The sequence below is a fragment of the Clytia hemisphaerica genome, unplaced genomic scaffold (assembly GCF_902728285.1).
Source record: "Clytia hemisphaerica strain Z4C2 unplaced genomic scaffold, Clytia hemisphaerica genome assembly, whole genome shotgun sequence".
NCBI classification, from domain to species: Eukaryota; Metazoa; Cnidaria; class Hydrozoa; order Leptothecata; family Clytiidae; genus Clytia; species Clytia hemisphaerica.
In genome coordinates this window covers 44,701-58,079 of record NW_027103710.1, presented here as the reverse complement: position 1 = coordinate 58,079, position 13,379 = coordinate 44,701, and the positions used below count along the sequence as shown (strand labels likewise).

At 35.0% G+C, this 13,379-nt stretch overlaps 1 protein-coding gene across 1 annotated transcript in view; it reads left to right on the top strand.

The window, feature by feature from the left end:
• Positions 1-1,489: 1,489 nt before the first annotated feature.
• LOC136804211 (uncharacterized) overlaps positions 1,490-13,379 on the top strand; it is a 28,893-nt gene continuing 17,003 nt past the window's right edge. The window contains exons 1-12 of the mRNA XM_067060912.1: positions 1,490-1,623; positions 2,158-2,318; positions 4,861-5,036; positions 5,814-6,052; positions 6,153-6,445; positions 7,199-7,469; positions 8,061-8,206; positions 8,730-8,925; positions 9,392-9,496; positions 10,104-10,195; positions 11,342-11,485; positions 13,196-13,291. Coding sequence (XP_066917013.1) covers positions 1,587-1,623; positions 2,158-2,318; positions 4,861-5,036; positions 5,814-6,052; positions 6,153-6,445; positions 7,199-7,469; positions 8,061-8,206; positions 8,730-8,925; positions 9,392-9,496; positions 10,104-10,195; positions 11,342-11,485; positions 13,196-13,291 — 1,956 coding nt within the window. The 5' untranslated portion in view covers positions 1,490-1,586. The remainder of the gene's footprint in view (positions 1,624-2,157; positions 2,319-4,860; positions 5,037-5,813; positions 6,053-6,152; positions 6,446-7,198; positions 7,470-8,060; positions 8,207-8,729; positions 8,926-9,391; positions 9,497-10,103; positions 10,196-11,341; positions 11,486-13,195; positions 13,292-13,379) is intronic.

Genomic DNA, 13,379 nt, shown 5'->3' with positions numbered 1-13,379 from the left:
TAAAAAATAAAGTACATTTTTTTGTTATTTTGAAAAGCTGGCCGGACAGTTTTTTCATTATTAGATAATATTTTTTAGTTTCTATGTTATTAGAAAATTGTAGGTATTATTGTATAGTACTTTATTTTGTTTTTGTGAGACTAAGGTGTTGTTTGTGGTGTCTAATAGTTTGTTTTTAATTATATGCTATTTGTGACTTTAGTTTTCCGTGCATTCGAATTGCATCGAAATTTCGCCTCTTTTTGGCCATCTTTTTGGCCCTTTTTGGCGTTATTTTTTCGTTGCTGGCGTAATCAGGGCCGGCGAATGGAATTGGCGATAAATTAGGGTCGGCGTAAAGGGCATAGAGTCTTTTGGAAACTAAAACATTGTTTTAGTTCGAATTGCAGAAATAGTCAGCCTTTTTTCTCATTGAATCCTACTCTAACCAACTCAAAATTAGGCTTTTTAATTCTATGTATTTCTTTTTTTGTTCCACCTCTAATCTATTATTAAAATATTTTCCAAAAATTATAACTTAAAATTTTATACGAAAAATCTTATATGTGTTTGCGCTCTCTTGTAAATAACTTTTGAATTTAAGTTGCAAATATACACACAAACTGGATCTTTCCTTGCTTTGCAAAATATCGAGGCCAAATTTATTTGCCTATGATCACATTATTTTATAACCTAATTTTCGCGGTTTTCGCAAATTTTGGCCGTTTTTGCGAAATTTAATTCATGCAAATTTTTGAAGGCCTTAGATTCGCGAAAATTAGTCAACGCGTAATTATTTGGAATTTTACAATCGCGAAAATAAAAGTTCGCGAAATCTAGGTATATGGCTAAATTTTCACTGCCAACATTAAACTGAATAAATGACCATGCATCTTCCTCTAAAACAAGTTGAGAGATGGTTTTTGACGAGATTTCTCGTATTTGAGAAATAGGTAAAACTTTATTTTCATTTAAACGTTAAAAGAACTAATTCTGGGACCTAATTTTGTGAATCGGTAGGGTTTTTGCAAAACGTAGCATCAAAGATTAGCCATTAGTTTGATTTTTTCAAAGTTACAATTCTAACCTAAGCTAAAGTAAAATGGCAAACTGGTAATTCACAGGGCAGAGTGGTCCATTTTCGATGATTTATAGGCTCATTTGGCTCCCGAGATTTGGCCTTCAAAATAGTATTTTAAACACCCCGCCCCTTCTCACAGACCCGGTAGGATTTTTTCAGCCAGTGGAGGTAAGAATAACGGACCAAAACTCGATGGGGATTGATGTTCCCATGGTCTTAATGGCTGGGGATTTGAATTCCATTGTTTTCGTGACAGGTGCGCGCATGCCGTACGCTCTTAATTTCCCCGCGCGTGCATTATATAACTTGGGGCGCAATGCGTAACACTGCGTTAGCTTCTTTTTCTATTTTCGAACGTTTTTTTTCTATTTTTGGACATTCGAACGTCGTGTTCGTTTTTAACGTTCTATCTTTGGTAACATATCAAAACAAAGCCTTCTTCGAAAGAGGGACGACGCTTTTTAATTTTTTTAATCTTTTGGGAAAAATAACCAAAACATAAGGAAGATTTTTGGTTATAAATACAATGCACTTTGCTTTGCAGTTAGCATTGCTGCTCATAGGTAAGCATATTTCTTTAGAATCATTTTGTTTGATTCATTTCTTTGTGTTGAATTGGGTTTTATACTTTGTGTTACAAATTACTTAGGTATTATAGATCCCGTATAGATTGTGACCATTGTCCATGAATTTTCTGTTCTGACATCTCTGTACCTCTACAAATCAATGATTTTTCGGAAGCGGTACTCTCAAACCTGTCTCAAACTGACCGGCAAACTTAATTTCAATATCAAAATCCTAACTTTTTTTAATCCTTGAATCTTTGGTAAAGCCTCAGGGTAGTCACCTCCCCGCAGTCTCTTGGTCGCCTAAAGGGCCTTCGGATAATTTAACTCCTCAAAAAATAGACGACAGATAAAACCCCGACATTTTGGAAGATTTTTTTTCACTGAGCTTAAAGTCCCTAAGATTCATTTTGTCAAACTAGAGGTAGTTATAGAAAAAACCTCATTTTGATTTAAACCCTTCACAATGAGATTCTGCGTGATTTCGTATGTTTGGAATACTGAAGTTATTATTTTTCTGTTAAATATTAGGATGGATCAGTAGTTCTACTGCTCAATTTGATTACAGCAATCGAAAGGTGATATGGAATCCACGTTTTACCAATCCACTGACAGATCCAGATTTCAATGATTTTGATAAAAGTGGTTGGAATGTGGTTGCCGGTGGAAGTGGAGAATATATTCACCACAAGGTATTGAAATTTTTTTATTCTATTCCAACAAAAATTTTCAGTCCATAAAAAGGCTAAAAACTTTTGGCTTAAATCGGCAAAATGGACCCACTTAGCAGGGCTGAAACTTTTGATCTCAAATAAGATAAAGAAACCTGAAAACATATTTGAAATCAACGAAGCTTATTAAAGTTTAAGCTTTTCGGTTAAAAATTCTATTCATTTCTATTTTTCATCTTAATTTTCGAAATTATTATAGAGATTGAAATCCTGAAATAATCCGTTTTTCCAATTTATCCAGATTCATCATGAATATTTTTAACTTTTTTTGGAGAAATCATACGGTGTTCTTAAGCTTGGGTCCAAACCCAGCCAAAACCCAGCATGTAAAACATACCTCAAGCAAAAATTTGGCATTTTTGTGGAACCTTTTAGTATTGCCGCCAGGCGCATAGCGTCAGCCCCCCTGCTATTTTTTATTAGGGGGGGGGGGTTACACCCAAAAAATTGCAAACGAAAACTGGGAGCTAAAATACAGCCAAATATTTTGGGGCACCTAATATGTTTGGGGGGCTGCTGGAATATCAATGGCAAGGCTGGGGATTGAATATATCTTCTATTATTGGACCTACCCCGGTGGGATGGAGGTCCTATAAATTAACCTTTGTCCGTTCGTTCGTTCGTTCGTTATTAGCTTTCCTCGTGATTGGCTCATTAGTTTTTTCTGATTTTTTTGCACAAAGATGTGTAACTTTAAACCCTCGAATGTGACGGAGCCCGATTTTCGTAAATTACTCAATTCTTTTATGAGATATATGTTTTTTTTGCGCATGACGGCTTACTTTTGAAGAATATGTGTGTTTAGACATGAAATTTTGGTTTCTTGGCGTGTTTTTATAGAAAAACTGGCCAAATTCGATATTTATTTATAAGCACATTATCAATTACTTAGGTATTAGCTTTTCTCGAGATTGGCTCTTTGATTCTTTATGATTTTTTGCACAAAGAACCCTCCAATGTGATGGAGCCCGACTTTCGAAAACAAAATTTTTTGGGCAAATTTGGGCCAAAAAACGGCTAAAAAACAGGTATTTTGGTCTTTGTGAAAAATTGGATTATTAACTTTTTCTGATTTTTTGCATGAAAGTAGGGTACCATCATAGGTAAAAGATGGCTCAAGCAGATTTTTTCAAAAAAAGTTTTTTGGCTCAAAAAACGCATGTTTATCTATAAGAATCACTATTAATAAGCATACATCAATGTTCTTAGCCAAATTACTCAATTTTTTGATGAGATAGATTTTTTTTTTGCGCACAAAGTCTTGAATATGAAAGAATATTTCAAGAGCATGAAATTTTGGTTTCTAAACGTTTTTTTATAAGAAACAAACGACTAATTTTGATAGATCGTTACTTTTTGTGTTCTGAATGATTGTTTAATGGTCACGCTCACATGTGTTAAATGCATAACCAGGTAGGTCCATAAAACTATCACTTGTTTTTCTTTATATCACCACATTTTAATCCACAAACCTTTCATTTTACAGTCAATTGCGATTCTGTTTGTTTTCACTTGTGTCTACCATCTTAAATTAACCATTATAGTCAATAGAATAGAAATGTGATTTTCCTAAAAACGATATTAAATCAACAAATATTTTATACACGCTTTTTTTTTTATAAGAATACACTTTATAAGAATGTCCATGATGAAAATGACCAAAAAATTAAGAATATGCTAAGAATATCACCATCATAGAATTTTGCTACTCAAGCTAAGAATGCCATTTTTAGACGATTTTAAACTATAAATCGTCAATTAGGATCCTAACCTAAGAATGCTGTAAGAATATTTTAGGATGATTTTCTCAAAAAAGTTAAGAATATCCATGATGAAATGGATTTACACCATTCTTATAAAAAAAAAAGCGTGTACTAGGTAAAGGACTGGGGGCTGCTTAAAAAAACTTTTAATATTTAAGGGGACCTTTTTTTGCCTGGGACCTAGACCTAGGCTGAACCTGCCGCGTAATATTTGGTGATTTAACGAGAAAATGCTCTACAAATGGCATTCTTAGGTTCATTTTCCAAACTCCATGATTGCGGTATTCTTACCATGTTCTTAAGTTTTTGGCTAATTTCATCATAGATATTCTTATATAAAGGGGAACGCTTATAGGTAACCTTGAGTATATTCTTATATAAAAAAGCGTGTATATCTTTTCTCCTTTAAGAGCAATGTACCAAAATATGTAGGTGTAGATGAGATTTTTAGGATAACATACCGGCTGTGCCACAAAAAAGTTTCTCTCTTTAAAACTAACTTTCTCGAAATCTAAAGATTTTAAAAGAAACATCCCTATTTCATTGGAGAGAAGAAAGATGAATTTAAATTTTGATGGGTTATTCATTAAATTCAATAGATCAAAAGTTATGCTCAATTGAATAAAAAAGTTACTTTCAGAAAGTGCTCGAAAACGTTGAAACCGGGCGTGCCCGGTAGAAATTCTTTAATATTTGCGATGAAGACTCGGTCACATTATCTCCTTCATTTGTTTCCATAGATTGCACTTATGGTGGTACACAACGACACTGGTAAAGTTGACGTAAACTTTAATGGCTTGACATATGTTGCTGGTATGTCTGCAAATTACTACAACACAAGTGATTTTGCAACAGATTCAGCTTATACAGGTTCAATGTGTGTCCAGAACAATGGTATGCTCTCTGGCTTGGATATGTAAGTACTTTTTGTACTTCTCAAAAGTTTTCTTTAAAGTTAAGTTACAGTAGTTGACTCTCTCTAATTCGATCTTCAAGGAACCAAGGATTTTTTTTGAATTTGTGAAAGATCCGAATTATAAAGAGTGATTTAACCCAGCTGAGGGGACCAATATCTTAGTTCGAATTACAGAAAGATTCGATTATTGAGGTTCGAATTAGAGAGAAATTTAACTGGTACTTTTATTTTGGAAAAGTTTTCCTTGTTTTGTTCTTGCAGCAGGCGTCTAACTTATGTTTGCAAAGCAGAATCGAAAAAAGATCTTTCTCTCATTTTTCTTGGGTGGTGTGGGATGTGGAGAAAATGTATTCTTACGTCTTTAAAAATGCTATCTACAATCAAGGTCATAATATTTGAGAAAAAAGGGAAATTCACCGGGAAGTTTTAAACCACAATCGATTTGTAAGTGCCCTAAACTAGGTTCGAAGGGTAGAGTTTTAACTCTGAGTTTTAACGCTAAACTTAAGACTTCACAGGATCTGAGGATCCAAAAGTTTAAAAATAGTCCAATAAGGCTCAGAATATAGCCTGGAAGTCTGCCAACCCCTCCCAAATTGAAATATTCGATTAAATTAAAGAGAACAAAATCGACTTTCTCAACGGAACTTTAAATCTTGAAAAACGTTAAAATAACCGAAATTCTCAATATATTTTAACCATGATTGTACTGCAAATTAGCGAGAAAAAGAATAACTTGAATGATAATGTTCCTTCTTTCATTTTCTTTGTTGATAGCTTGAAACCAGATTTACCACTCATGCCGAATTGTATGGGAAGTTGTTGGTGGTACACTTCACCTTACACTACAACAATTTACGGTCACTCGTACATCAGTGGTGTTTTCTTCTCCAAACCCTTCAACAATGATCCTGCAAATGAACGTCCTATCCGTATCATTCCAAGACATTATGGTGATTGGTTTACACCAAGGACTGCACCAATGACTTTTGAAATTCCACCCGTTAAAGCTTTGGGTAAGTTATCTTGTACATGCGCTTGTGGGCCTTAGTTTCCGTATCACTCTTTTCGGCGGTCCCAATATTGAAAACTTTCAAATGAAATTTTCTTTTACAGGTAACGAATACAAACCTGACCGCATCATGTTAGCTTCTCCTGCCCCCTCCTCCGTCGAAGCGAATGAACCTTTCACTCTTCAATTGAAAATGGTCAACGCTACTGGTCATACCATTACAAGTAGCTTCAATTCTGGTTTGGAAATTATGTGCCAGGTGGCTTACACTCATAAATGGTTCGAACGTGTCGGCGGCTTGTGGTTGGCGCAAACTGACGCCGTCTTAAAAGGTGCCGACGTAGTGACGTCAGTTATTAATGATAAAGTCATTTTTGCAAGATTCCAAAATGGGCTGGTAAGTTTGTAATAATGATAAGTCAAAACTTTTTTTTATATGTAGAAGTTTCATGCTTACAATCATCAACTACATGTGATACAAGTTTGATCTTATTGAAAAGAAATTCAAAATTGAAACATTACTAGAATCGATAAGTCGTAAAATTTATTGAGTAAGTAAGTTTGTATCCCATCCCCCCTATCATCACCCCTGTCTCGCTATTATCCTTTTGTCTACAATCTATATTTTAACTACACTCCTACTCATATTATGTCACTTACACCTCTGTTTCAATCCTACTATATTCGATAGAAAGATTAGACGTAATACTTATAGGTTAATCAATTTTCACTCTTCCCCTTTGAAGCGTTGTTTGTGGAGCAGATTTTTTTCGTACGACGGAATACTTTAAATTTATTTACGTTGTGCTAGAAAATTCCTGATTTACAATCAGATTATTTTTATGAAATATCTCTGAAGTCCATTCGCTTAAGTGTGCACTTTTTTGAATTAATTTTCTCAAAAACTCTAGTCCTTAGAATTATCTTTTCAACTATACATTATGTCAGATTTGAAGTACTGGTTGAAAAATGCCAAACTAAAATTAGTACATACTTAAAGCAAATTGATTTTGTTCGATAAGTTGTGCACTTTTTAAATAACGAGAAATGCATTGTCGATTCACCTACTTAACGAATTTTAATTGTTTCCCCTAATTGTTTTTCTAGTACCACAATTTACCTTTTAAAGTTTTTCGTGAATTTCTTTCAGGCCAGCATTACAATGGAGATAGAAGATGCTTTCGAAAATATGGAATTGAATTGCACTTCTAAATGGCCACTGGCAAATTACCGACGTTTCCCGGACAAAGAAATCCATCCTTACAAAGCCGGAGGGATGTTGGTTGATTATGATGTTTTCAATACGTATGGCAGTTATTTGACACATCCTTCGTCAAACGAGACACACATCAAATATCAACATTTTGAAAATCAACCCAATTTTTTCCGAGGTGTATTGATTGTCCCTATCAATGTCACTGGTAAGTACCAAGAATTCTTTCCCACTTTCAACTAGTTTTTTGTAAGTTTTCCCCTCCTACAATTTCTTTTTAAGATTATTTAAAAAGATACGATTACAAGCTCCGACCGATTATTGTAAAATAAATTTCGTTAAAATCTCTTGAATTAAAACAAAAATTTATCAATTCACGAAACAATTTTTTCTCGAAGTTTTTTTGTGTTCATATCATTATCATCACAATGTTTAAAAAAATCCCTTGTTTCCCAATGAAATCAAAATGTTCTTCCACTTTCAAAACTCAATACTTATCCCGTTACACGATTTTTTATAAGAACATCCAAAGCCTTCGTATGTTCTTAACTTTTTGAGTTTTAAGCCTAAAAATGTTCTTAACATGTTCTTATTTTCACAATTTTGAGAGTATTTTTGTCCATTTTCCTAAGAAAATAGCTGTTTTCGAGTCTGCAAAGCCTTAAAATGTTCTTAACTTGTTCTTAACATTTTGGCCATCGAAGCCTTATGTTCTTGTAAAGTTTGCTCTTGTTCTTATAAAAAACGTGTGGTTGATTTGCTTTGCTCTATGCTCATTTTCGATTTTTTACTAATACAGCTCAAAATGGAACATCGATCAACTTAATCTTACCACCACAGTGGATGAGTACTCAGTTTATCAACCGTAAATTCAAAGGACCACTAGCGGTAGAAATGTTGGATGCAAATGGAAGACGTGTAACTTCAGGACCAGATTCTATGTTGGTAAGTTTCGTGTTTGCCAAAAAATAAGGATTGCTTAAGATTGTATATTTTTGCGGCAAATATTTTATAAATTGTGGATAAATTGTGATCTTGCTGTAAATAACATAACTGATCTTTTCTCGTAATTTGCTTTTCCAGCAAGTTTTACCCCCTAGGGGGTGCCCCTTAAGAAAATAGTCGAGGAGAGATGAAGAGATCTTGTTAATCGTAACGTATTTGAATTTACCTTACCAATAAAGTCATAAGTTGAAAATCAGTATAATTACTCATGAATATTTCCCTTATGTATTACAATGAAGTGAATACAGTCGCTCTCATATTGTTTTCTGACCAGCCACCAGAACCGTTGGAAAACCAACGGATCTAGCGAGACTCGAACTCACAACCATGCCATTCGCGGGCATTTGCACTACCATTGAGCTTTTGATTACTAATTTTCCTATTTTTTTATTTTGTTAATCAAAAGCAATGGGTGTAATCTTGTAAAAATACTAATGATTTCCCTATCCTTTCTCTTAAAAAGACATTGACACCACACGGCAGTAATTCAATGGTCAAATTCAGCAGTGATGCTGTGATCACTTTGAACCGTGGTTATGCTGAATGGCAAGGATCAGTGACCTCAGAAGCAAGTGGAACCATTCATGTATATTTCACAACCACCACTAATTCTAGTGTGGCTATTCAATCTGCAAACACACCTGATTTTGTTGTGACAAGTAAGTTTTTTCAGCGTTTCTCAGCTTTTAAAAGAGAAGGCTTGAATGTCCTAGGTATGGTTTAGGCCTCCCACTTTTTGCCCTGCCAAATTTATTTGTTAAGGTAGGCAAAAAAGTGGGGAGAAAGATGGCAGTTAAATTCATTGCTTGAACAAGATTGAACGAAGATATTGTATTAACGTCAAAAAAAAAAAAATGCATTGATTTTAGACAGCCAACTCTCTGCCCACTTTAACCCAGAATTAGAATAGGCAGGACGAAGTGTGGGCCGTCTAATTATCTCTTCACGTTAAGTGCTAGACACTGCTATTCCGCTGAGATAAAATTTTTTGGCGATTTTGAGCCTCGTTGTTCTTATAAAGTTTTTATAAAAGAAAAACTATGTAAGATGATATTGATAACCTTAAAATTAGTCTGCAAACAAAACCTATTCTTTAATATTATAATTTTCCCTTTTTTCCCATAGATGATGTTTATCCAATTATTAACTACAATGGCCAGCAAATCGAAGGAGACACCCTGGAAGCTATCAAATATTATCTCCAATATGATAATACTGGCCCTCTTAACGGTAGGTTAAATTAACACTGATAACCCACCATTATTGCTTAAAGCAAAAACAAAATATACCTGCCTAATAATCTCTTGTACAGGTCGAAAAGACCAATCAGACGGAAGAATAAAAGAAAGAACAACTTTCTCCCCCTCTTGCGCCACGTGAATGCTAACACAAATTTTCAATAAAAGTTTGTTAATTCTGGTTTGTCGGAGCCTAAGTACACAGACCCGATATCTATATAGCGAGCACCTCACCAAGAATCGGGATTTTTTATTCCGTATCTTAGTGAGCGTTCCACTTTGATAATTTTCTAAAAAAAGAAGCCTTTCAAGTGCTTTGACGCAAATTCGATTTTCTCGCTACTGAAGGAGCTTCGACGAAAGTTAAAAGTGACGTCAAAAAATCGAATGTTTGGAGCCCGAAAACCTGGGCTCAAAACATTAAAAAAACGTATAGTATAGGCTAAGATATCTACGGCTGATTTCAGAATTCATTGCCGTAGGCAAACCTGAGATACACTCTGCTACAGAGTAGAGCACAAAGAGCATGCCTCCTTTTTATATCATATAAAATAATGTATTTTCAAATTGTTCAATTTTCTCTTGTTTTTTTTTGACAGACAAAGCACTATTTCAACTTAAAATGAAAGTAGACACAATGGATGAACTGTATGCCAACTTGCAACAAGAAAAAGACCAAATTAAAACCTGGGTGAGTTAGTTGGGTGCAAGTTAAAAGCAATGTCCGCCTGGATAGGGTGATCAAAATTCAGAACCAGTACCGTTTTAGTGTTTGCCTGGTTTACGGCAATTTCACTCTCCTACTGGCTGCTAAAAGCCAGATTTGTCTAGTCAACGACAAAGAAATAAGGGACGAGTTAGTGAACGATAAATATGTCTCAAGACGACATGACATAAATTTTTCAAGAAAGAAGACGAAGGATGAAGATCAACAAAAGACATCTAAATAAAAGTGATGGAGATGGCTTTTCGCCCTGTGATCAAGCATGGTCTTATTGAGGCTATATCGATACGATAACCACTGACCTCTATTTGAAACCCTTAACTAAGCTTTTTCCGCAATATTTGATCGGAACACCTCTCGATGTTGCAAAAATTAGGCCCCCCCCCTGAGTTTTAAGTCCCCTCCAAAGATTCATGAAATTTCTGGCAACACCAGGGATTTCGACCCTCGACACTTTTAAAAGTTTGTTCCTTAAAAAAGGGTTATTCAATGTAAATTGTGTTGCAGTTTGAAGGTTAAGATAAAATATTTTGCTCGTTTTCTATGAAATATTGCGGCGCAGGCGAAAATCTTTCAGCTTCAGCAGCTTTATTTTGAGTAATTGAAGTCAACCATCAAGGTGAAGCATTCAGCCCCCATGTTAAATGCTGAGATTTAAGCTCCCCCAAGTACATTAAGTCCCCCCCAAATATTTGAAACATCTTTAGCCCCCACCTTTTTTGGGGCTTTTCGGAAGGTGTAACCCCCCCCCCCCCCCCAACTGGCAGGGGGGATGACGCTATTTTGGCTATGAGTATCACAACGTGCGAATGTTACATTATGCTGTGAAGAAAAATCCCGATTTCATTTAACGCGCATTATAATAGATGTCTACTCACCATGGACAAAAGTACATACCAATCATCTAAGATCTTGGATGAAAGAAATCACGGATTCAGTGAAAGAGTTTAATCTCTCCATCTTCTGATATTAATGTGATTGATACATGCGCGATAAAAGTAACACAGTTTGTCTCCACAGTTTAATTTCAGAGTAAGCTTAGGTTTGGCGTTATATACTAACCAATTTTCATAATACTTTACTCTTTATCCATTCTTATCTATTTTTTTCTAGCAAACCGATGAAAAGGTCTTAAACTTTATGTTAATGTTGGGTCCATCGAATGATAATCTCTTAACTGATTGGGTTCAAGTATCACAAGGTTATGATTTCCCATTGGTCAATTATCGTTCCACAGACTCGAAGTATTCAGATAAGGTATGATACCTCTAATTCTACAATCATAGACTTTAATGTTTGAGAAAAACACTGGGAAATGCTGGGGAAACAATGGAAAGGTCCCGATGACATTCAAAAATTGCGCGAGGTTTTCAAAAACAGCAAAAAAAAAAGAAATTTGAATATCCTTTTTAAAAATAACTCTTTTCAAACGAAACTTCACAATATTGGTTCTAAAGGTGATATAAGTAGGTTGAAAAAAAAAATTTTGTAAAATGGGCCAAAACTGCGGCACAAATCAAGAAAAACACTATGTTGATAAAACAGCAGCCACAAATTTGTTCAATGAGTAAAAATCATTTTTTTCAGATGAAACTCGTAGCAAAAGGGTTTATCCACAAAATATCAAAAATGGAACTAAAATCATTGGGTCACTGGGCTAGAATTGCGGCTCAAAGTTGACGATTTTTTCATATATGCTTTGATTGAAGCCACATTTTAAGCCCATTGAAGACCCTGCAGCCACAAATTAAACCCATAAGTATCTTTATAAGACATTAAACTACCAAATTCAAGAAAAATGGTTAAAAAATATTGAAGTCTTAAAGCAGGACAGCACATGAGCCAACCCTAAAAATGCCAACTAATACTTATATGTAACAGCTCAGAAGGTTTTATGTACAAAAAATGGTATTTGCAGCCACAAAATGTACACTTTTTCTTAAAATAACACTGTATTGTGTCAGATTGTGTTTGTTTTGCATCAGGCTTTGCAAATATTCATATTTCGAAAACCAAACCCAACCTGGAATTTATAAATTGATAAATTAGTGATTGAAGCCACATTTTAAGCTGTTTTAAGCCCATTGAAAACTCTGCAGCCACAAATTAAACCCATAAGTATCTTTATCAGACCTCAAACTACCAATTCCAAGAAAAACGGTTAAAAAATATTGAAGTCTTAAAGCAGGACAGCACATATAAGCCAACCCGTTGAGTGAGCCACATGACATACAGCCACAAAACCTGACCTCACTTTGCCATCTTATATTTCAAGACTGAATCACTCAACTTCAAAGGGAGCCACATTTTTGGAAAGCTCATCAATTTCCTTATTTTGTAGAATTTTGTACTACACAGCAGCCACAAGAATATCAACGCTGTGGGCTAAAAAGTGGCTGTGATTGAAAACCTCACTTTTTGGGGCTCTATTTTTGAATGCAATCTCCCCCATGACCCCCCTTTCCCCGTGGAGATGTTGATTTGGAATCGCCGTTCAACCGATTTTTCAACATTGCCACTGAGGGAGGGTGGGGTGAAGCTTATGTTCTACTCTTGTCTCGTCATTCTCGTACATGATTGTAGATACTGAATGGCTGTTTGAGTTTTTTACCAATTTATTGACCATTCTGATTGGCTCTCCCTAACCTTGACGAAACACCAACCAATCAAATGCGTGTACAGAAGCATAATATACAAGAAAGATGAAATCCCTCGTCATATTTGGAAAGTGGGCAAAGATTATTTTCGACTGTCTGAAACATTAAAGATGTAAAATAAAGCACTGGTCCTGGTTCATCGAGCACTCTTCTGATGAATTTAATCTACTTGATACTGTTGTATCCTTCGGCTAGTTTTAATGGTTCGTGAAGATTAGAGGCAGTGTCTAATTTCTTATGCGAAATACTTATTTTTTTAATCTTCTGCTCAAAGTTGTATTCGCCACCATTTTCTCTTTTAATTTTGTAGACGCGTTTTCCGAATTTCGTCCGAATGAGATACAGCGATGAATATCAATATTCCATGATTTGCAACTTTTTGAAATCACGGAAATGGGATAATTTGGTAAGTTATGATGTATTATAGGTTTGTCTTGAAGTCGGAACTACTGACCTTTATATATCCCTATGGAAAGCTATCTGCCAATCTTTGA